Below are 22,973 nucleotides of genomic sequence, written 5' to 3' on the forward strand. Positions count from 1 at the left end.
GAATAGCGATGCTAAATGAACTATTAGCGCACGTTAGCAACCAGTAACCTAACACGTAAATACGTAAATAGGTTGCTTAATGCAAATATTTCAAAAAGCTCTAATTCCGTGAGTTTTCATCCGATTAAGTTGAACAAAGGCTTAAAATTTGCGTATTATCCTGGAGAATAATAAAAATGGCAAGCCCCCGGCCGGAAACATTTCCTTGGTGCCAAGAAATAGATTTGAAAATTTAGACATCGGACTTTCTACCTGAAGGAATTGGAATTTTGGAAAAATAAGAAAAATGTCTCTGTAAAACAGAATTCTCTAGTTTTTTTGTTTCAACATGTTTTCGATGCAATGAACGGTTCGGGCGAAATCTCAGTGGGAGTTTTTCAAAGTTGCAGCTGAATGCATACTTAGGCTTCGCCGTAACCATGGTGATCTTTTAACATGATCACTTTATGGTTACTTTTCCTTCACCTAAGAAAAATCCTTTAAACCAGGATATAATATGCTTTAAACGGGTACGAGTTTTTACATAATTATGCGAGATTATACTTATTAAAAGTTTTTTGAATGGTAAATTGTGTTAATGCAAATGGGATTACATATTTCCTCAAACACTTGATCCTTCCATAACTAATGCAATAAAAGGCAAACAAGTGACACACAGTACACACCACCAGCCACACCAGTGGCATTACATATTGCAGCAAGATTGTAAAATCAAAGCACTTACATACACACATTTGACAAAAAACAAAAACTATTAATTCTCAGAAAACCATTCGTTTTCAGGAATGATTACAACCATCAAATCTAATGACATTTGTAACATAATGAAATAAATAATCCAACAGCGATGTAACAACGGAACTGACTGAACTACCTGTTTACATTTTAGTCATTTACAGAATTAGGCAACCACAAGTGGGCAAGGATCGGAATAAATATGTTTAGGAATCGACCATCTAAGAAACAAACTTGAGAACACTTGCGTTGTTATTGTGCAACAACAATGTTGTGCGACACAACATTTACTATTTAGCGTTTATTAGCAATGATTCAAATTCTATTCTATTCAAATTAAAATTTATAAATTACATGTCATCCATCTCACAAATGCATATGCATGAATATGACACATTGTCGCTTGCGAGATTTAAATATAATGAATAAAGTATCTGTGAAAGCAGCGAAGTGGTTCCAACTCAACTGTTTATGCAACAACATATCATACGAGATTAGTAAATATATGATCATCTTCCTATTTTGAACAACAATCGCATAATCACAATTAATTCGAAATAGCTCATCCCCTCATTGCTCTTGCTAAAGTGCCCATCGCTAAGGAGATGGCAACATTGGTGCTGCTGATGATGAGTGGATTACATGCGAACGACTGGTTCAGAACGAACAAGATGAAAGATCAATCAAGAGACGGCTAATCGAAATCCTTTTTTGATTTGTAATCTGATGTCCTTATTGATAGTATTGACGTTGTGTTGTACAGGAAGAATTAGAGCTTAACTAATTTATCAATGAAGTTTAATGAAATGTAATTTTATCAGACTCGCTCCTGTGCAATCACATAGAAATACGCCCTCCGATGAAGGATGATGACTGATGACATCTTATTTTGTATTCAATTAATTTTTAATTGAATATTGGAGGAACCATGTTTTGAAACATATCTGCTTTTCAGGTCTAAAATTGACAACTTGTCAGAGAACAATCATTTAATTTCTGATTTAATAATTTTAAACATTGGGAAACGCTAGGAATATTATATTTAGGGGAGATCCATAAATTATGTCACGCAAAAATCGCGATTTTCTAGACCTCCCCCTTTAAAATGTGGCACATAGGCACGATATCATTGGAGCCTTGGACCCCCTCACCCTCCCCCCTCTCGCGTGACATAATTTATGAACCCTCCCTTAGTTTATATGTAATACATAGTATAAAAATACAATAGTAATGAGCAACCCTTATTTGTTTGAGATGGACATTTGCTAATTATGGCAACAAAATTATTCTCACAAGAGGTTTAATTATTGCAAGCTTTTTTGTGTATCATGTATTGACAATCAATTAGTATTCTCTAATAATGTCATTTTTAACCATTTTGAGTATTTTGGCGTTGTCTCAGTCGAATTTACAATTACTTAGCCATATTAATACCATTTGACAGGTTGGTATTGTGAGCTTTTGCTTTAGAATTGTATGTACATATTTATATATATTTAACTTTCAATAATTGGCAATGTGTCCACTTTTTGCATAGAAATGGAGATTTGACGACCCACTCAGAACACAATTTCAATTAGTAATTTGATAATAATAACCAGTTAAATAAAAACTTGTATTTCCTAATTGACAACTTGACAAGTAGTGACAAATCATTAAAAATAATCAAGTGTTAAGAAATCAATAATGATTCATCACATTTACCAATTATTAAGATTTTTCACTTTTTACAATAAAAGGTTTGTCCCAAAAACTGTAACTTTGACATATTGATGTTTGCATTGTTTATGGTTGCTGACTTCACTTATTTCTTGCAAAACTTATTAACAATGGTCATAAGCAGTAAAGGTACTCACGGTTACACAACATATGTATCATCCTCGTGATCATAGACAAAGATGAGCTAAAACAAAGCAACTTGACAAATAAGCAGGAACCCAAACAAATGCCCAACCCCAAATTCTATAAAAACAACTTGTCACTCTTTTTCGATGCTGGATGTGTAAATTTCAATTGTCGGAAACAAAAAATAATTAAAAATTAACGACACCTTGCATGTGTCAACAATAAATAAATGCTGAAAACATAATATATGTAAATATTAAATTTGCTTAGTTCAACAATAATTTAAAACATATCACTCTTAGAAAAAAAAACTTATATTATTTAACTTGATGGAAAAAATCTTGCTTTTTTAGATTCAAATTGTTGTTAAAGAGATGACCTTGACCTGATCCTCGATTGCGATCATTTAGTATTTGATATTTTGATATTTACATGAAATTCAGCCCCAAGCTAGTGATTAACCACGGAGATAATCGCTCAAAATAATCCCTACGTTCACAGTTTAAGTATCTTATCCAAATAATTCATCATCTGCACAAATCACCAACATGCATAATAACAAACATTATTATACAACACTACAACATCACTCGGTACGTGCATACAATTGGTCAAGAATTACCTATTTGAATATTTTCTTGAAGCATTTAATGAGCTTAAGAACAAGAACCATGCAAACATAACTTCCTTTTTGTTCTAATTTCATTTTAGCAATTCAAAACGGCCCCTACAATTAATGTGCTCATACTGGGTAAATCCTTGATATTTGGGTACATGTAGCTATATATTCAATATTCAATATCTGAATTATAACACCAAATGCCAACAAGTATTTAACAATAAATATCATATTATGATAGTCTTAATGTAGATATTTATGCAGTTTCGTTAGAAAAAACAAACTGTCAATTCACGTATGTAATTTAGTGCTGTGGAGTTTAATAAATTTTTGATCATTCATTTTGGGAAACGAGCACAATAATAATTGGATGATAAAAATATTTAGAATTTATTGATTGAACTTTATTTTTACAAAAAGGGTAAACTACACCAAGATAAATATGTACACGAATAAATTATTGCTTATTGTTGTGTTGGAAACAACGGTATGTATATCCATCCAGCCAATTCATTACACCATTTTATACAGGATACCGAACTGTCACACAATTTATGAAGACAACAAGTTAATTAAGAATAGTTTGGGGGTTATTTTTTATAATATAAGAAGGATGCATGATAACGTGTAAAAACATGTGGCTGAAATAAATTTGATATCGCTTACAGCAGGCTTCGTACAAATACTGCACTTGTTCCTTTATCTTCATCTCATCTCTCTTGTGGTGAAGGATGAACACGACGGAAAGCAATATAAAAATCATCAAAATGAATTTTATGAGCCTCTTCAAATCAATTTAGGTTGACCCTATTCATCAAGCCAAATACTCCTTCGATCACTGCAACATTATGTGTATAATCTGTAGAAAATTTAGGAGTGTACTCCCAAGTTCATCAGTCCTTACATCTTATGGGTACAACTTTTGGGTATGCATGGTGGTCGCATTTATGTAATGAAAAATATATGCATCTACCATAATGAAACCTGCATGTGTCCTGTTTGTGCATATTTTACAGAAACGTGGACAAAATTCAAGTATACAACAGAAGGAATAAGACTTCTGTAAAAGGACGGTGCAGTCCGTCAAAGGAATTCTTCTTATGTTGACGATATCCATTAATAATGATCTGAACACATTGGTTGTTTAGTATTCATTCATGGATTTTTGATTTTTTATATTAACACACACGTAGTCGTAATGGTAATCTTGCTCCATTTACTTGTCGAGAATCTAATTTCATGCTAATCTTTGTCATCGCAACAATTAAGGTGCTGGTTTCACGAATGAGAAGCGAAATTACTCAAAAGTATGGGAAGAATGTGAATGAGAATTTGAGTAAAAAACCAATTCATTACTGAATGAGCGAGACTATATACCAATTGCCAATTACGGCACGTAACGAAACTTGTGTTGACGTAGTGTCGTGTTGATCTTGACAGAGCTAATCGTTGGAGATGCTGAGAAGACTACAGATTGTATTAATCAAATGAAGCAATAATTAGAGCTAATAAACCAGTGGCTCATTCGATGAAGAAGTATATCAAGATCAGCAGTCAAGTTAAATTCATGCGCAGGAGTTGGATAATCATTCACCAACGCTGGTGAGGTGACCCTTAATTTCTTTAATTACTCCATTTGTTAAATTAGTCGTTGATCATGTCGTGTTCTTAATGTTTGTTGTGCAACATGATCTCATAAAGAATTAGTGAATGTCACACTAACAAAGAGCTGAATTCCAGAATGTGCATTATTGTAGTGATAAGTACCGCTTCGTTCGTTCAGCTAACATAATTAAGCTCTTATTATTGTATTATTATTATTTGTTGTTGTTATCATTCCACTGTAGAAATGCAGGTTGGACATCGTTTCAAGTCATGCCTCTCATTCTCATTTATCGTCGGTAAGTGTCCGGAGATCTATGCATATAACTAAATATTTATTTGGAGTTTGGTTTAATTAACTTCACTATTTTAGCAGCCGTCTCATAATGCTAAACTCATTAAATATGTTAAAATTATGCACAATAACTTGATTTGTTATCTACCTTGTTTTACTTATCAGCCGAGTATCCAAAGATATGTTGACCTTTAATATTTTAACGTACTTTTTAATTATTTCACAACAATCCGACGTGATGGGATCATTAAGTAATTTATAATTGAGCAAATATGCATGTTTAACTTTTGGGCATATTACAAACAACAATAAAACTAACTGAAACCTATTAACGGTAATTAATTTTGCAAAATTAATTCAGTAATAGTCTTGAATTCATCTGTGCCAAATTCGTGTCACTAATGTCACCCTCGACTATTTTGGCATACTTAAATACGACACATTAATGGAAAGGAATTAAGTATCTGCATATTGATAATTCTAAGGCTATTGATATTGATAAGTATTGCAACATTTATTTTATAAGATCAAACAGCGAATAATATCGACGTATCGCCTATTTTTACGAATTACATTCTTAAAAACTTGTGCAAGAGGTTTACGAAAAATTTGACAATAACCAAAACAAAAGACCATATATGTATGCAGATGATGATGATTATAGCATATGAGTCTGATGTGCATATATTTAAGTGACTAAATAAAAACGGTTTGCATATGGGTACAAGTTGGCAGTCAAAATTTGAATATTTATAATCAATTAAAGATTTATTGCATTCATGATCTCGCGAGTGTGCAATTCAACGTTGCCTAATTCCTTCAAGCTAAAAAGCGCATCTTCCTTAAATAACACACCTAAAATGCGTATATACTTGTACATGTACATAGTTTCAAAAAACGAAATAAAAGTTCATACAGTTGGCTGAGGCTGCATACACAAAAAATTCACACAATGAGGTGAATTAAATTAAGTGTAAAATACTAAAATAATCTGAACATCATGCAGAATCGCATTGAAGAGAAATTGGACACATTGCTTGGGCACCCACGCTTTTCAGTGCAATTCACGCCTTGCTCACGGGGATGCATTTTACTTATTTATTGTAATTTTACTTATTAATATTTACATTCCTAATCCTGCCAAATATGAAATTCGTTTATAAAATATCCGTAATTAAAATCAAGCTTAAGGTAGTTGATGTTAATTAAGATGACAGCCACATGTAAATAGTGCAGAGCAGATACGTTCTTCATTAATTCGTGAAGTAATATATAGTATTTGCACAGCAGTTTTCCTATTTCCTGATGACCAGAACAAATATTATCCCATCACGATTTTTTTCATAGATTGTCCTGTAGAAAAACGTAAGGATATTAAACCATTTCTTGCCCACTTGAATTTTTGTTTAGCAAATCATGTCACATTTGGATTGGGGTCAGCTATTATTGGTCAAGTCATTGTAGTACTTCTTAATAGCCTGGATTACTGATATTTTGTATGTCACTTCCCATTTTGAAGAATACCACACAAACAAAATTCAAAAATCTAAATACGAATGCAGGAATAATTGTTTATTTGTCGCCAATATTTTTAAGGTATTTCAAACGAGTGACAGTGGAATTAAAATAACACTTCAAAACAACAACCTGGGGATGAATAAAATATAATTTCCTGAATTAGCAGATACACATAAGAAAATATTAACACATCATATTCACAAGATTTTGGTACTATAATGCACACAAAATTATTTGAGTGTCCAGAATATAATTTTACAATCATTATCATCCTGCATTTAATTTAACACAAAACTTTTTCCTGTCTGAAACAACATCAACAAACAATTAAATTTTCTTTAGGGTTCTCTATTATGTGTTTACAACTTAAGATTCATCAAGAAAATTGTCTCATTTTTAATTACACTTTCTCCTTAACTAACTTGTCCGACTTTGCGACTTATACCATTTCAATATGCAAATGTTCGGTAATTAAAGACACATTAGATATGCATTGATTTTAAAATTTAAAGGAAAGAGGAAAATGCATCCGAACTAAATCAACTCGAAATCAAAATATGTAACAGTAGTGATAAATATTGCAAACGAGTGGTGAAATTATAACTATTTACAATCTCTGGGGTACCCTTCGATTCGATTGAAAATTCAAACATGTATAATTTAAAATAAGCTTGCATTTCTTTTAAATTTAATTTTAAAATTGGCTTTTGATCATACATTCACATGGTACAAGTCCTAAAAAATAATTATAATTGGCTACTTCCTCATGTCCTATCCATCTCAGCGGGTTTTCTGAAGGCAATAATAGTTTTGCACGCTTGTTTCCCAATTAAAATTAAGTTTGGTGGAAAATTCATTTTGAATAAAAATATACTCGATTCAAAATGTAAACTTTGATTCAAGGCTGTTTGTTGCTGACCACAATTAAAATGTCATCCCTGAAGATGAAGCATAACTTTAGAAAAAAATAACCTGACATATCACACCATATGCATAATAACAATTTTAATAATGTCCACACCACGACGTCTAAATTACAGAAAACAATAACTTGCCAAACAGTAGATAGGTACTTTTTCAACACGAACAAAACAATGGATGATGCATCTTCAGGAACATCTATGTAATTCAACCATAGTAACAGCATCATAGTTTATGTATAATCAGCATAAATTGATCCACTTTGGACAACTATGCGATGGTCAGCGAGGTCAAAAGTCAAAATAAAATAGTGCTAGAACAAGATATTCTTGCCATCAAATTTTGAGGATTTATTGCTGATGCTCCAATATTGCTTGTTGGTTTGTTCATGCTCTTCCTGTCTAACAATCAGTCAGAAGGTTATGTGACGTGAATCTGCCATTACATCAACTACTCACTCATATAAACAATTGCAGTAAAGGTGGCTGAAAGTACAAATAAATTTGTTATACTTGCTGTCACATTATTTGAGGGTTGACAGTTCTTCAACTCCACGGACTTTTTGTGTTTGACCTTTTGACAAAAAGTTTTTATTGTTGGCTGGGCTCAGTGAGAAAATAGATAGATTTGATTAGAATAAGAAGATGAGAGGTGGAAATGAAATTTTGCAGGGGTGCAGTCGACAATTATTATGAGTAACAATTGACAATAGGACATGGAATACGAGAAAAGAATACGTATGTGTTCATTTTATGCTTCTCCAATTTGCACAGAAGTGTATCAAACGAATGTTGTACGTTAGCTTTTAGCCCCAACTTGACCATGAGTCTGTCGATGGGATTTGATACGCCAATTATGACCATTTTCTAGAAATAATAACCTCATCATGAATGAAGGTTGATTAGATTGTTGTAAGACTGGGCTGAAATAAATTGCATTTGTTCGAACCCGAGCTTAAATCACAATATGTAGTTGATAGCGAGCTTAAATTAGTTTTATATAGGTATTTATATGGGCAGTGTGAGAATGTGAGACAGACCTACAACGCATGGTGAGCATAAACTGCAGAGTCTATTCGTCTCAATCTGCCTCCAAAACTAGAATTAATGGTTTTCTTGCTAGATTTATTATATAAGAATCAATATTTCGGGTATTATATATTATAAGCTAATAAAAATTTCAACATCACATTATCATCTGAACAAACGACACAGACAGAGTTTGGATTGGAACACTATTTTTACAGACCAGAGATGAACACATAATGAGATTGACTTGAGTTTAGCCATTTTTTTCGTTGTCATCAGCCAGGCATTCATATTGAGCAAATATGACTATTTAATCAATTTTTATACGGGTAATGTCTCCAAGAAGTTTTCTACTTAGAGTGGTCGAATGCCATATTAACACGGATAAAATTGACCCTATAATAGCGCCCAACCAGTAAACTTCGAAATGCTCTGTCCTTGTAATTTCTCCACAATTGAATTGCAACGACGTGGCTAGAACTGGATTAAAATATCCCCCCGACATGTCAAATGCTGAGAAACAAAGAAAAAATATTTAAGACATTTTATTGGCCTTGATAACCTGGTTTGCGTTACATGCTTACCCGCCACGACCAGCGTGGTGCCGATTACTGCAGTGATAGGGATTCCGTGCTTCGGATTTAGCCTGGACATGACTCTTCCTGTTAACTGACACATGCATGTTGATAACCTAGAGTTTATACGAGTCAAAAATGTCATATCTCCCAAACTAATACATGACTTTACAAATACATTCTCACCCTTCAATTACAGCACCATGCATAGCTGGGACCTGAATTTTTTTTATCAAATTTTTTATTTTTTATCAAATTTTTATCAAATGTATCAAATTTTCAACTGATTCCTTCCAAATTAGAAAATAAAATAAGTGGGTAGGTTATTAAATACCGTCAAGTCTGCTGAACATGCTTCCACATGCTCTACATGTTTACGTTCATATTGCATTAGCCAAAACTTTTTGACGTAAAATGGATAGATTGCCCATCCGGAAAAAACTTGAACAAAGACGACCAGCAGAACATATTTAAACGTGGCCTGTCCTTGCAGTAAGTCTTCAATGTGAGTGTAAGGACATGCAGATGCGTCCCCCCAGCGATAAGACCACCATACGGTCAAGAGGAAGAGATAAGTTGCATAAGCATGAATTCCATAATTGTCAGCAACTATTGTATTAGAAAAAATTAATGGTTTTGCTATAAGATATTTGTTTTTCTTTAATCAAAATCTACTTACTAATACATAACTCGAAACAGCAAGCGCACAGCTCGCCGGTCGCGATGAATTCGTTGATTAACTTTTTTGTTACACCTTCTCTTCCTTTGAAAATGTAGTATATGATCACCCTAAAAATCTCGCTGATGATTAATGTCACTATGATAAATGCTGTTGATATCCATAAGTCTTGCAAACTCTCGGAAAATAAAGTGTCAAAGATGTCCATTCCGAGTTTCTAAAAGTTTTTCTAAATGCGAATGTCATTAGCGAAGCACATACTACTAGTTAAAAAAGACGTCAAATAAGGGTTATCAAACAGATTTCTACATGCTCATCATAGGGGTGGTTAAGACTCACGAGTTATGAAGTTATGTAGCTAACTTTTTAAACGTAAGTTGCGAGCAAATCTATTTCTGTCCGAGTCCGAATTACAAAGTTGCTCTTATGTATAGTACGTGACGTGTCTAAATTTAGATGAAAGAACAGAATCATTGCTGCAACGATCCCAACAAAAATCAAGCTAATGAAAGACATTTAAGTGTGACATTGAATTTAACTTATTGTGCGATTGGGTTTCACTTCTTATGTATTTATGTAAATTAATAAGTACAGACGAATATTTGTTCAATGTGTTCCATTCAATGAATCAATAATAATAGCACAGGAAAAACAGTATTACTATGTAATATATTTTATCTCACTTAATAAATAATATCAATTTACAAAAGTTTACTAAATATAAAAACTAAAACCCCTACCCTACGTCCAATGGTATGGGAACTTTTCTGAAGTTAAATGAAGTCTTTCAGCTTTTTTAGGAAGTAGGCTTGGATGCATCATTTCCTTCGTGGGAGGAGGTCGACGGATTTTTCTCCCATGTTTCCCAGTCTTTCGCTGCCACAATCCCGACCGAGGTCGATATCCCAGTGCTCTTAAATTATTAGGACTTCCAATTGGGGTTGAACCATGTTCTTTGTTTGATACACGCCCTGTCATAAAATATTGCAATTAAGCACAAAATTCATTACAATAATGTACGAATCTTACGAATTGTAAGAATTACTACTGCTTACCAACAACTGCCATACATGTTTGCTCTATAGAGAACTCTCGCTTTTTCTTCGTTCCATTTACAATTATAACTCTTTGTCCAATTTTCCTAAGAATAGTACAGGAACTTCCAGCAGCTCGTGCGAAAATACCCCCACTGCCAGGGTATGCTTCCACACAGCAAACTACGGTGTTAATAGATAGGGACCCCACAGGGTAAGCGTCTCCTTCCTTTGGCCTTACTAAATTTGTACATTAAATGAATTGCATGAGACCAGTTGCAGTATAAATATGTTAACCCAGGGAAGCCTAGAAAATCACTAACCTGCAATTTTTGACAGTTCATTCGATGTCGTAATCAAATCCCCAGATTTCATGTTTTCAGTTGCTATAATGTATCGACAGGCATTATTAGCTCCAACAAGAGCAACATGTGCAGTTCGTGTTGGCTCAGGAAAAACTTCCAGCACCTAAAATGAAATATGACAAATTATCACATATTTTTATGCAAATATGGTCGCTTTCTTTTGATTAATTATCATGTTAATTACCTTTTCCGTGAGGGTAGTCGATCCTTCTGGGACACTGCGTGTATAGTCCACCCATAATAACGGATGTTTAATTCCTCCACCCAATGTTCCTACCACCACGCGACCTGAAACATTCAAATTTTTGGAAATTATTTCCCTTGATACTGCTAGTTAATAAGTATAGTACATGAAAATATTTGATAAAACAAAGTCTTACCAGTAACAGGGTCACGACCAGCTAAATTAGTGTATGGAATGGGTTTCAGGGTGTATTCCTCCGGGTAATGTACTTTCCTTCGGAAATATCCAGATCCTGGCTTTGGAACCATGTAATTTTTCTCGTTATATCGAAACCGTACAGCAAATCCGGCAGCCGGTAGGACATTCTGATTGAAAGCTGGACTGATTATAACAACGTCCAGCAATTTTATAAAGCTGCTCCGAGATAACATCTCCAAAGGTGAGATGCTATCCACCAATGCCAAAAAACGACACGGATGATAAGTTCAAAATTGCAAGGAAAAATAAAATTTGTGTTATGTGAAGAAAACCCGATTTTCTTGCTTGAACTGAAATAAATTAAACTTCGTGCCACGCATGTTACCCCGTTCAACAGAAATCAATAACTTTCCCTAATTACATTTTTCATAGAAATTCTATGCAAATTTTAAGAAGTATAGTGTTAAGTTTATAGAATTATATTATAAATTACTTTACTCATGATAAATAAAACTGTTATTATTGGTTTGCGAATTTGTGTTGTTCCTTTATTAACGAAAGTAAATAAAACTAATAATAATATATCACAGTCATATAAAAACAAATGTAGAAACGGTCATCTCTAATGGTTTTATAGAAAATTATTATTGTTTCATCGCTTTGGATGATGGATCGTGAAGGCACAGCTTGTCCCAAGTTGTACACCAACCAATGGGTGGAATACGGTATTTCATTTCTGTCATATAGAAAAAGTTATTCTTATTAGTAGTTGATATTCGATGGCATTTTAAATGATAATGTAAAATATACGCACCTATCAGCTCGTCAGGAAGTACAAAAGCCCATATTTTCTTAATGGCCGTATCAGATTCTATGAGAAGTTGATCAAATACGAGTCCCAATTCTTTAGCGAGCTTGTTCTCATTAAACTCCCACAAAGAGGTTATCAGCTCGGATGTGTCTGGTTTAAGCTCTTGTTGAATTTTATCGAAAGTTGTCCAAAGATGCGCGACAATTCCCAAATCTTCGTGCACTGACCCTTCCTTCATGGAATAAAGTTTTTTTTCGTGTTTTCTTTTACTTTTCGCAGTTCTATGAGATTTCCTGTACAAACAACATAATTTCAACCAAGAAATTTTAAGATAACATTCCCCATTATTGTTGCAAAATTATTATTGTAAAAAACGTTGCAAAATGATTTACCCAGATGCTGAGCTCCCAGATCTGGTTGAAGTATAAGATGTCATGCTATCTGTGTCGGAAAAGTTGTCAAAATCGTCGACCCCTCCCTCCAGTTCCCTCTTGGCTTTATTCTCCTTAACCACCTGCCATCGCCGGAAATGTTGTGATACTTCTTGAGTTAAAGTCGCAAGATGTTCCAACCTCTCCGAGCCTGCCTCCATCAATTTTGGTAATACCATGTCTTCTTCAGTTTTGTCTAAGAGATGTGACAATGATCTTGCTCGAACCCACTTGTGGGCACGAATCCAATATCCAACAGCTCTAGAAATGTCTTTGAGGTACACCTCACAAACTCTAGCTGCCCCAGAGTAGTTCTATATACAAAATCAGACAAATTATATTGTATTGCAATATTATACACATACATATGTATAAAGTTGGTTGTATCTATTAACTGCAAAAGACAATCATAATTCCGCTTTACCTTGCGGTCTTCTAAATCATCCAAAATGTGTTCGCACAATGCCTTTAAATCAGGTTTGGTAAATGTACGAGAATGAAATATGTCCAGAGCAATTTCCCATTGGCCACACTTGATTCCGCATTCAATAGCTTGGTCTAATTGATTTCCTTCTCGGTACAGAATCATTGCTTCTCTGAATTTTGTGTGCTCTTCTAAATAACGTCCGTATGACAATTTGCTTTCACATAACAGAGTCTTCAGTTGGTCTCGATTCCTATGACTTTCTGGACAGTCTTCTTGTTTGCTTTCTTCAATACTGGAAGTGGCTAACAATTCCTCTATGCAAGAAATTGCGTCGGTAAACAGACGATGTCTCTCCATGTATTTTAAAACTTCCGGATTATGTGTCGATTGATCGCGTATTAAATTTGTTATTGCCTTTGAGTATCGTCTAAGTTTGTCGTCAATTTTGAATTTTCGTTTGAAATCAGGAAATTGGTTCAGTTCTTCCAGGATTGGCACATATTCTTTTGGATCCTTTCCTAGACAGTCCGCAACCAACGAAGCCAAGCCCAGGTCATACGTTCCCAGAGACGTGTCAAATAAAATATCCTGGTTGTTACAATAATAACTGAAATATGCAAAAATATACACCCAATTATTTCTTCAGTTTCTTAAACAACCTACAGCGCGAACTTGACATAGTCCAAGCCAGTAATTTTTCTCATCGCGTACTCTATTTCGAAACCTGTATGTTAAACGGACGTAACGATTCTATGAGCCAGGGCTCAATACCTAGAATACAATTTTTGGATAAGTTGTGCATAAATACCTTAAAAACTTGACGCGGTGTGTGACTACATTCCTCTGATCTTTGTCTTCGCCTTGAATTAAGTGTGAGAGCAAAGCTTCTTCCAACAATCCAAGTTTTGCCAAAGACGCCAAATACGCTTCTTCAATATTCAATTTTCGAACAGATGCTTTCTGAAGATGGGGTTCTAGCAAATCTTTAATAATTGTGATGCAATCCTCATGTTCTTCATCTAGGTCAGTCACCAAAAGAACCAAACTATGCGAATCCTTGACTTGATCCACCATAGTTTTTAAAGAGTGCTTCAAACTTGCTGCAGGGTTCTCATTCTCAATTACTCGCATCTCGTCAATTAGTACCTTGTAATCTAGCCGATGTCTTCTTACTGCATTCATGATTTTTTCGTATCTTGCTTCGTTAGTTTCATTTCGCAGCGTAGATCTAATAGTTGAAATTAAAAGCGGTCTCGGACAAATAGTTTCAACATTGCCTCTGGGTAAAATTTGCAATATGAGCGATGGTTCTAACATGCGGTTAACACAACAGGTCACGATAACTGAACCCTTCTCTACTTTCCTAGTAAATTTCTTTTCTACTAATAGTTTCATAGCATCCAGGTCATTCCCATCAGCAAGATGCTGTAAAACCTCTAGCACAAGGAACTTGTTAAAGATTTCTAAACTTGTCAAAGTAGTCAATGCAACGCTGTCACCAAATACATAAATCGAAGCACAATCTCCAGAGATTTTCAAAGGCTCCGAGCTATAATGTTCAGATGATGATATAAAAAGCTGTCGCGTAGTAGGGTTGTGAAGAAATATAATGATTTTGTCTTCAAGTTTCATCGTGTGGATTGTACAATTGGAAAGAGAAAAATCCCGAGTAGATAAAACAGTTTTAACTACTTTTGACTGGAGATTGAATTGTATAAGGAAATTGTTGCGCGTCTCTATTAAAATTTCATTAGTTCCAATTTTTTGAATGTCCGCGATAAGAGGGAAGAGCCTCAAAGAATGAACATTATTAACTTGATCTTCATCAACAAATTGCGTATCAGCACAGGTCCTATTGTCATTCGAAGAATTTTCTTCTGTGCCTAATTTAAAATTGAGATAGGTTGTTTGAAGAATCCCGTTACACGAACAACAGAGTGTATTAAAATTCGGCCAAATCCATCCATCAACTTCACTTGACAAAAAGGTATGAGGAAAAGATATCTGATCAACAATTGTCAAGGCCAAATCTTCGCGTCGAAATAAAACAATGCCTTTCAACGTAATGCAGAGAAATCCATCCCAGAATTCAGTGACCAGAACCTCTACGATAGACGAGTCCACATTTGCCTATAGTGCATTATAAATCAGATTATCACTACTACAACCATACCCTCATTCAACATCAATTCAAAGAAGGAATAAGAACAAATGAAATACCTGTAGAAATCCATAAGGAGGTGGAGCTGAGTTATCTCTGAATGGCGTACAATAAATTTGAACACCATTCCATGATACGGTCATTGCGGATCCGGCCGAAAAGCCAGAAGTATAGGAAAAGGCCAAGTCGTAAATCTCGCAAGCAGTATCGTATACTATTTGAAACCTACAATGCAATTTAAAAGTTTAATAATAATTCACAAAGTAGCTAATAATCTAATAATTTGAGAATTAAAAGCCTAACTAAATGTTTTGAACATTTCCACCCCAGAAAATTATACATTGCAATTAGCGAGAGGATATAGTACAAATTAATTTCCCAACAATTTTCGAGGATCTCAGTTTACCAACAAAACTGAACCTTGAACAGGATATTGGGCTGCAGATATACATATGTATACGGATGGATTTATCATACGAACCTGAACGAAAGCTCTGCGTCCCAACTGCAATAGCGAACAGTTTGACAAGAAGAATTACTAAATGTCTTTTTTAGCATCCACACGTAATTGCTACGAGTCCACAGTTCTACTTCTGAGCTAGTTTGCAAGCACAGAATATCTGATGCAGAGTTCCATGATACGTTTTCAATAGGTTTGGTATGTCCCAATTGTAAATGAGATCTTTTCAGTCCGTTCAGCTCCAGGAATATTATTGCATTTCCATGTGGAGATTTCCCAAAAACAGCCAAAAGACCTCCAGAAGGCTGCCATGCAAGTAAATCATTTAGAATTTCAAACTCATCTAGTTGTGACTTGGAATACAAGATCCCATCCTCATCGTACACATGAATTTGACGCTTTGGAGAGCCTTTATCTGCACAAAAAATTGATACATAAGATAAACGAGTATAATACATATATATTAAGAATAATGTACTGAACGTTTCCACCCCAGAAAATTATACATTGCAATTAGCGAGAGGATATAGAACAGAAATTAATTTTCCAATAATTTTCGAGGGTCTCAGTTTACCAACAAAACTGAACCTTGAACAGAATATTGGGCCATATTTTAACGAAATATGTTATACTATATTCACGAAGGTCACAATTAATTACCTGTAAAATCTGGCACATTTACAGCAAAATATCGACTATCATTGCGCCAAACTGTCGACCCCGTGTAGCTTGCAATATCCTCTTCCACCGTTGATAGTGAGTGGACGACAAGACATTCTAATTCAGGTAGTGTGAGCACCAGCAAGGTTCGTTGTTTTGTTAAAATGCACACCCGTCGACAATCCGGTGACACCGCAAATCTTTCAATTCCTTGTTCGCACTTGAACAATTCTGTGTACTGTTGGAATTGGAAGATTGACCAATTAATTCTTAATTCCACTTTTCGTATGCATATCAAAACGTCACTTCACAATCATAAATACTACGGTTCACTTACATTCCCTTCACGAAAGACTGGATCTCTAGTCTGAAAGAAGGTACCGTCCGTTCCTGCCAGGAAAATAAAGTCCATTTCCGGCACATACTGAATTTGGGTAATATCCTGAAAATCGTTTGTTATTTGTTATTGATGAATTTTAAGCATATTTTAATATGACTACAATGTCACGAACCACAGGATCAATTTCTGCTTTATCTTCTAAAGCTAAAGAATTTAAATTCGAGCATTGTAATAATTTCGAATTGGTCCAATCGTAGATCAAAAGCTGGCCGTTTTTATCCAATATAAAACAGCAGGATTTATTGAATCCCTGTTTAATTGCATTGTCCGATGTTTTATAACGTCGCGTTATTACCAAGTTCCTCATCTTTAGAGAAGACTCATTTGTAAATTAGCACCAAATCAAGTTTGTAAAAGTTACAAATTGACAAATCACAAGCTAAAATTTTAATTGTCAATCAAACGATGAGCACGTTGTTCAATCAACTCAGAACATGCACATTTGGCCGCACCGCGCTTTGCTACGGGGCGTTGAAATAAATAATGCCGACTTTGAGCATGACAAAATCATGCTATGAATTTGAGAGAATTTTGCTTTGACCTCTTCTTCTGCTAGGTGTAGGGGATTTTCCCACCTCTTTAGTCGCTAGTATCAGTAGTATCCAGTTAAAATTGTTAGATTGAGTTCAATTATTTTAATTTTTAACCAAAGTCACTTTGAGCAGACCATTTAAATTAATATGTAAGATTTTGTGTTTTGCAGATAAATATAGATATTTCTTGTCAGTTCCCAGCTTATCTTTAATCGATTCCTCAATTTTTCATTCCCTAATTTCTTGTTCCCATTTTTGCAGCTTTTTCTGCATTAACATGGCAGCATCGAACAACTACGATTTGATGAACGCTGAAGGATCTGAAATGACCAATCAGGCCGAATCTTCCGAAACATCACGTTTTCAAGGATTAGACTACAAGACCATGATCGGAATTCTAAAGGCCAACATGAAAGAGGCAGACTCCATGTTGGATAAAGTTTCTGAGCTCAGCAGTTAGTTTACAAGTTTTACTATATTACTTGGCGCAGGAATGAAAATGTTTTCTTTATTCATTGTTTTTAGTAAAATTTGGAGAACATCTGACAACATTGACGACCATTGTCGATCCGGAAGCAAATGCCATACTGTTCAGGAAGATGCCGGGCTTTGACCTTGACGCCGTTGATGAACAGTTTCCAATTCCAAAGGAAGAGGTGGAGTCAAGGTACGAAAAGCTGTGTGAGATGCTTGACAACGAGACGGAAAAGCAATTGTCAAATCAACAAGAAACTTCTGCAAATCTGGCGTCGTCAGTGGCAGATGTAAATAGAACTGGGGCTTCCAAGGAATGAACAAGTTTTAATTTCCATTCGTTTATTGAAATACATCACAGGTCGCTTAAATTTCCGGTGTTTAAAAAATTCTTTGAAATATTATTTTAATAATTCCACATCATTAAATCCATACTTATATTAAATGTTAGTTAATATCAGTTAAAACATTCAATGATTAAAATTTGAATTGTTCAATATATTCATTCCCTTCTGTAATAAAGTTAAAACCAAGACTTGAAGGTCTTAATTAATTATATTGTTAGTTACACTACACATAACTCGATTTATAGTTAGTTTAAAATTTTTACGTAGTACATATTTAAATTGGCACATTTGAATACTCTTTAAGTATTAAAGGTATAAGGTGGGACAAGTAAGGAGGTGGGTTCATAAATCAAATAATGATGAATGAGTTGACATGAAGGACAATCCAATGCCTGAACTTAGCGTGTTATCTTCACTACTACCATTTACATTATCAATTCTAGCATAATCTCTAGAAAATCGAATATAATTAGGGTCCTTAGAGTACATATCCTCATCATACACTTTAGATTTACTGTTTTGTACATCTTGGTCGCACTTTCTAAGGAATTGTTCCTCGGATTGGAGATACAATTCGGCCGCTGTTTTGTTTGGGTATAGAATTTTGTCTATAATTTCCAACTTGTAAAAGATTTTCCTCGTACATTTCAACAGTTGCCAAATGTGGTGACTGGAGCGATTGTACGTTTTATAGTAGCGTTTTATGTCGAAGGTTCCCCGTGAGGGATTGATTAATGGATGACATTTAGGATAAGATCCTGTGAACTGAACTACCTGTAAACATAAGTGTAAGTTTGGGGTCACCCAGTGTACCAGTAAAATATTAAAACTACCACTAAAAAGAGTTCATAAATTCCTTACAGGAAGATTGTTCTGACTGCTGGCATCCGGAAAACTGTCTGGAAATTTTAATACAAACCTAAATACTCCTCCCTGCCAAGGTCCATTATGAACAAACAGTACACACAGCCACACTAAATTACAAATTAGAATGTAAAATATGCACTAATAATTGATTAGCATAGACAATAAGTATCGCTTACGAAATGGGGACTGGGCTGACGGAATGGCGTATAGACCACTTAATTTGTTAGGCTGATTAATTTGTATTGCTCCCAACAGACAACTATAAATGCAAGAGTGTCGTGATGGGTCATTTAAATTGTAAAAATTACACACATTGATTCGTTTGGTACAAATTAAAATTAAAACTCACTACTCTGCCGTAAAGTATGACTCTTGAAAGATGGGACGCACAAGCTCTTTAAGTCGTTGTCGTCGTCCTTGGTCTTGTTGTTGCTGTTGCTGACCTTGGACAGGGGACTGTTGTCCACTTTCCCCGCTAAAGCTCGTCATCCCTGTTGCTCCCAGCGTTCCGTTAACGTTAACTGACATCACTGTGCCTTAGGATGATAATGGCACACATTCCCGTCAGCACTCCCCAACAAAATCAAAGTAACTATTTTCCCCAATATATTTGATGAGTAAACCTTAATAATTTATTAACATTCAATGAAATTATGTGAATGTGATGGCGGATGGCGGTTTATCAATACTTTCAAGGACAAATTCCACGCTGTTAATAAGCAATCAAATGATGTTTATGGATACGCAATTCATTAATACGCACACGCCCAAGTTGAGCTTAACTTTAAATGCTTAATTAAATTAAAACAACCTCCCAGTTAAGTAAAGAATGTAAATACACAAAAGCGTTTAAACTGCCCTCGTCTCTGGGGCACCGTAAGAATCACCGCATTAATTGTTGAATTGGAGAAAGCAATTTATTTTCACTTTCACTTCCCTCAAAATGGAATAACCCTGCGAAATGATCTCCATTTACAAAATAATTATATTCTACTGGTTGATGAATTTAGAGTCAGTTAAAAGTGACTAGCATCTCATTATCCTTGGGTTACAATACAAACGAGTTTGTGAAGAGTTGGTTTTCTCCGTGAAATGCATAATGGATTGTGCTCAGTGCTGACAGATGGAAGTGGAGGTGAAATAGCTCCAAGTCGCTGATTATATTTTACCATCAGTTTCTCCACTCTTTTTCGATAGTATTTCATGTCACTTTATGCATTACAGCCATAGATCATCATGATCGTACTATTACAACATATCTTTATCCATATATATGTTGTATGCTCTGACAATTTCTACAACATTTCTGGAATATTTAATTACACGTTTCTAATGCAGTAATTAAAATTTGAAACTGTTGTTACTTATCAATATTTGCCTGGCTTTATTAGTCGACTTAATTCAGTATTTGCAATGGAGAGCAATAAATATTTGCATGGAACAAATATTTCAAGCGTTTCATCCTTTCATGAATTTTATTTCAGAAAGCAGCTCACTACTCTATAATTTCAAAGAAAGCTTGCTGTCTTACATATTTGATCACTTTTGTCTCAGCTTTATTTCATGAATATGTACCCACCTCAACACCACTCGGCACTCTTTTCTGTGTATTCAATGTCAATAAGTAAAGGTAAAGTCTGGATAAAGCACATAATATTTCTCAGAGAAACATGGATAATCGTCTCTTTCCGAATAAATAAAACACACGCAATATATAAGCTCATTCCCTGAAAAGTCGAAAGTCGGGGAGAAAGTTTTCCTGTGAGGGAAGCCAGGTCGCCATGTACTATTAACATTAGACAAGGGGGGAAAGGATTGGGAAATGGTGTGTAGTAAGTACATGGATGTAAGTAATAGTACACCGAGAAGGAGACTATTTTCATCACCCATAGAATCTCGGAGAAAAGTGTAAAGAAAGTGGATATTGCAGCAACAATATGCAGTATTAAGAGCGGAAGTATTTTTCAGAGCAAAGGAAATATTAAACTCAAGTTTCAGCTTCTTTTTTTGTTGCTGCGAAAGAAAGCGAAGGCACCAAAGCTATTTACTTGAAGATGACTAATTTCAAGTAATGATGAAGTTAAATGTGTGGTTTTTAAGGGAACTGTGTTGCATGAATGTTATAAATAGTTTGCAAAAGAGAAAGAACTCGAAATGTAAAATCAAAATTACTGCAAATATGGAGTCTGTTAACATTTAAAGAGCAAGATTTTGAGAAACGTGCCCCCACGGACGGCTTGTATGTACTCCAGCCATCCCATTTCACTTGTAGGCACAAGAGCATTGCAAAAGCATTATAAACGTTAGCATGGCACGGCGTGATAGTATAACAGATCTTATTCTCACTGAATAAACTATACTTGCAACACCCACTCTGGGGCTTGCTTGACTCTGGGCTTGATCAGCAGCAGCATCGTAGAGCTTTGTGTTGACTGAAGGAAATCTCTGGGTAAATTTGCACTTTCAATATTTGCAAAAAACGCCTGTTGCCTGTTGAACTTCTAATGTCTTCTCTCAGTTGTAAATATTTGCTCTCTTTTGAGAAATAATTTGATTCGTCTTTCATCAAATGCCTCTTTTGTAACTTAACTCACTTACTTGGGTATATAGATACAGTCAACAATCAACAGAAGAGGAGGAGGCAGCCAGTTAAACAGTGTGTACTTTGTAAAAGCATAAAGTAAGTGGCATATAACTCACGGCCAACAAAGAAATGAAGAGCAAACTACTTTAACTCACAGTTCAAACAAAAACAATATCGTTAAGCAGCATGCGAATCCTAACAGATTTTTTATAAATATGTACATTATCAGTGCTCATATTTCACTCAAAATTCCTCCCGTGATTCTTGTGGCTTGGGTGAAAAGTTAGGAAACGGGGAGAAATATTCGTGGGAAATTCCTAATACGCACTAATCAGAGAGCTCTTGAGAGACTTATTTAATAATGTTCATCCCCAATGCTGTCCTTCCGACCTCCCAACTGCATGATGGACAAATGTACGACTTAAGCATGCTCCAGTAAATAATTATTTCACGTTAAACGGTCACAAAAAGAGTTGATTTGTAGTTCTAAATACTAGTTGCATTCATCCCATCATTCACGACCAAATTGCAGACGTAGGAACATGTTGAGATTAAAATCAACTACTTACGAGGATCATCCAATACAAAAAGAATGACATGTTTTCTAAAACCGTGTGAATTGTGTAACGGATACAAATATAGTCAATCTCTGTATAATAACTGTTGGACTGTGCACTGGTCGGTGGTGCGCTGGTTAATTATTTTCGCCTGAGGGATCCCACCCCATGTATTAAGTCGACGAGAGAGATTCTCGGTTCGATCTCCCCACTTCCGTGCAATAAAGCCCGGACAGGGTATTTATTTGCACCACCGGGGAGGACGGGCCACCCCGTCCTGCAAACCGCGATAGGGAACTTGACGTGATGCCACGCCGCACACCATTGTCGTGATGATGATGATGATGGGGAACGAACTACATACATGGCTATCTTTGATCTTTAAGGATTTTATGGTAATTGCTCGTGTTTATTCCTTAGATTGCAATTCCACTTTCATCATCATCCCTGCTTGGTCGTCCAAAATTGGATGGACGGCCACCCGTCCGAGAAGGAGGCCGTGGGCAGCAGGAGCACAACACATTTTAATCAAGTGTCCACTTGAGCATTCATTGAGGAGAATGAGAGGATGAGCACTTGAGTCGTCGTCTCATCGTCATTTCTGAACTCGTCTCCTCTGGTACTTGGGCCTTTTTTCCTTATTGCCTGCCTACCTACACGAAA

The 22,973-nt window shown here is 35.2% G+C and overlaps 5 protein-coding genes across 6 annotated transcripts; 1 reads left to right on the forward strand and 4 right to left on the reverse strand.

The window, feature by feature from the left end:
* Positions 1 to 4,933: 4,933 nt before the first annotated feature.
* On the forward strand, positions 4,934 to 18,454 carry LOC110843141. Of its 2 annotated transcripts, none has more exons than XM_035847363.1 (3): positions 4,934 to 5,100; positions 17,743 to 17,936; positions 18,007 to 18,454. In XM_035847363.1, exons 1-3 carry the CDS (start codon positions 5,075 to 5,077, stop codon positions 18,273 to 18,275), a joined length of 489 nt encoding a protein of 162 aa, XP_035703256.1. In that variant the 5' UTR covers positions 4,934 to 5,074; the 3' UTR covers positions 18,276 to 18,454. The 2 variants fall into 2 exon arrangements, with proteins under 2 accessions (XP_035703256.1, XP_021944767.1); XM_022089075.2 differs by lacking the exon at positions 4,934 to 5,100 and adding an exon at positions 17,483 to 17,630.
* Positions 8,639 to 10,189, reverse strand: LOC110844250 (aquaporin-11). The gene is made up of 5 exons (XM_022090407.2): positions 9,818 to 10,189; positions 9,473 to 9,747; positions 9,325 to 9,356; positions 9,148 to 9,254; positions 8,639 to 9,076 (listed from the first exon to the last, which is right to left on the reverse strand). The coding sequence occupies exons 1-5, from the start codon at positions 10,023 to 10,025 to the stop codon at positions 8,874 to 8,876; spliced, it is 825 nt and encodes a 274-aa protein (XP_021946099.1). The 5' UTR covers positions 10,026 to 10,189; the 3' UTR covers positions 8,639 to 8,873.
* Positions 10,468 to 11,966, reverse strand: LOC110843914 (39S ribosomal protein L2, mitochondrial). Its single transcript, XM_022089972.2, has 5 exons — positions 11,597 to 11,966; positions 11,401 to 11,504; positions 11,175 to 11,319; positions 10,873 to 11,091; positions 10,468 to 10,788 (listed from the first exon to the last, which is right to left on the reverse strand). The coding sequence occupies exons 1-5, from the start codon at positions 11,829 to 11,831 to the stop codon at positions 10,559 to 10,561; spliced, it is 933 nt and encodes a 310-aa protein (XP_021945664.1). The 5' UTR covers positions 11,832 to 11,966; the 3' UTR covers positions 10,468 to 10,558.
* Positions 12,121 to 17,337, reverse strand: LOC110844459 (putative elongator complex protein 1). The gene is made up of 10 exons (XM_022090667.2): positions 17,061 to 17,337; positions 16,886 to 16,990; positions 16,549 to 16,786; positions 15,910 to 16,303; positions 15,488 to 15,653; positions 14,076 to 15,397; positions 13,265 to 13,874; positions 12,802 to 13,154; positions 12,413 to 12,702; positions 12,121 to 12,334 (listed from the first exon to the last, which is right to left on the reverse strand). Exons 1-10 carry the CDS (start codon positions 17,253 to 17,255, stop codon positions 12,243 to 12,245), a joined length of 3,765 nt encoding a protein of 1,254 aa, XP_021946359.1. The 5' UTR covers positions 17,256 to 17,337; the 3' UTR covers positions 12,121 to 12,242.
* Positions 18,283 to 20,027, reverse strand: LOC110843139 (protein crossbronx homolog). The gene is made up of 4 exons (XM_022089074.2): positions 19,519 to 20,027; positions 19,346 to 19,428; positions 19,164 to 19,276; positions 18,283 to 19,076 (listed from the first exon to the last, which is right to left on the reverse strand). Exons 1-4 carry the CDS (start codon positions 19,695 to 19,697, stop codon positions 18,645 to 18,647), a joined length of 807 nt encoding a protein of 268 aa, XP_021944766.1. The 5' UTR covers positions 19,698 to 20,027; the 3' UTR covers positions 18,283 to 18,644.
* Between the last annotated feature and the right edge of the window lie 2,946 nt (positions 20,028 to 22,973).

The sequence above is a fragment of the Folsomia candida genome, unplaced genomic scaffold (genome assembly GCF_002217175.1).
Source record: "Folsomia candida strain VU population unplaced genomic scaffold, ASM221717v1 Fcan01_Sc002, whole genome shotgun sequence".
Taxonomy (NCBI): domain Eukaryota; kingdom Metazoa; phylum Arthropoda; class Collembola; order Entomobryomorpha; family Isotomidae; genus Folsomia; species Folsomia candida.

Coding starts and splice junctions, on each gene's coding strand:
- LOC110843139 (XM_022089074.2), bottom strand. CDS start 19,697: ATGTCAGTTAACGTTAACGGAACGCTGGGAGCAACAGGGATGACGAGC. Junction 19,277..19,345: donor GTCAGCCCAGTCCCCATTTC/GTAAGCGATACT, acceptor TTTGTAATTTAG/TGTGGCTGTGTGTACTGTTT. Junction 19,077..19,163: donor GCAGTCAGAACAATCTTCCT/GTAAGGAATTTA, acceptor TTATGTTTACAG/GTAGTTCAGTTCACAGGATC.
- LOC110844459 (XM_022090667.2), bottom strand. CDS start 17,255: ATGAGGAACTTGGTAATAACGCGACGTTATAAAACATCGGACAATGCA. Junction 13,875..14,075: donor CACCGCGTCAAGTTTTTAAG/GTATTTATGCAC, acceptor TGCATATTTCAG/TTATTATTGTAACAACCAGG. Junction 13,155..13,264: donor ATGATTTAGAAGACCGCAAG/GTAAAGCGGAAT, acceptor TTTTGTATATAG/AACTACTCTGGGGCAGCTAG.
- LOC110843141 (XM_035847363.1), top strand. CDS start 5,075: ATGCCTCTCATTCTCATTTATCGTCG. Junction 5,101..17,742: donor CTCATTCTCATTTATCGTCG/GTAAGTGTCCGG, acceptor CCATTTTTGCAG/CTTTTTCTGCATTAACATGG. Junction 17,937..18,006: donor TAAAGTTTCTGAGCTCAGCA/GTTAGTTTACAA, acceptor CATTGTTTTTAG/TAAAATTTGGAGAACATCTG.
- LOC110844250 (XM_022090407.2), bottom strand. CDS start 10,025: ATGGACATCTTTGACACTTTATTTTCCGAGAGTTTGCAAGACTTATGG. Junction 9,255..9,324: donor CATGGTGCTGTAATTGAAGG/GTGAGAATGTAT, acceptor TATAAACTCTAG/GTTATCAACATGCATGTGTC. Junction 9,077..9,147: donor CACCACGCTGGTCGTGGCGG/GTAAGCATGTAA, acceptor TTTGTTTCTCAG/CATTTGACATGTCGGGGGGA.
- LOC110843914 (XM_022089972.2), bottom strand. CDS start 11,831: ATGTTATCTCGGAGCAGCTTTATAAAATTGCTGGACGTTGTTATAATC. Junction 11,505..11,596: donor TGGTCGTGACCCTGTTACTG/GTAAGACTTTGT, acceptor TGAATGTTTCAG/GTCGCGTGGTGGTAGGAACA. Junction 11,092..11,174: donor TGAACTGTCAAAAATTGCAG/GTTAGTGATTTT, acceptor GTACAAATTTAG/TAAGGCCAAAGGAAGGAGAC.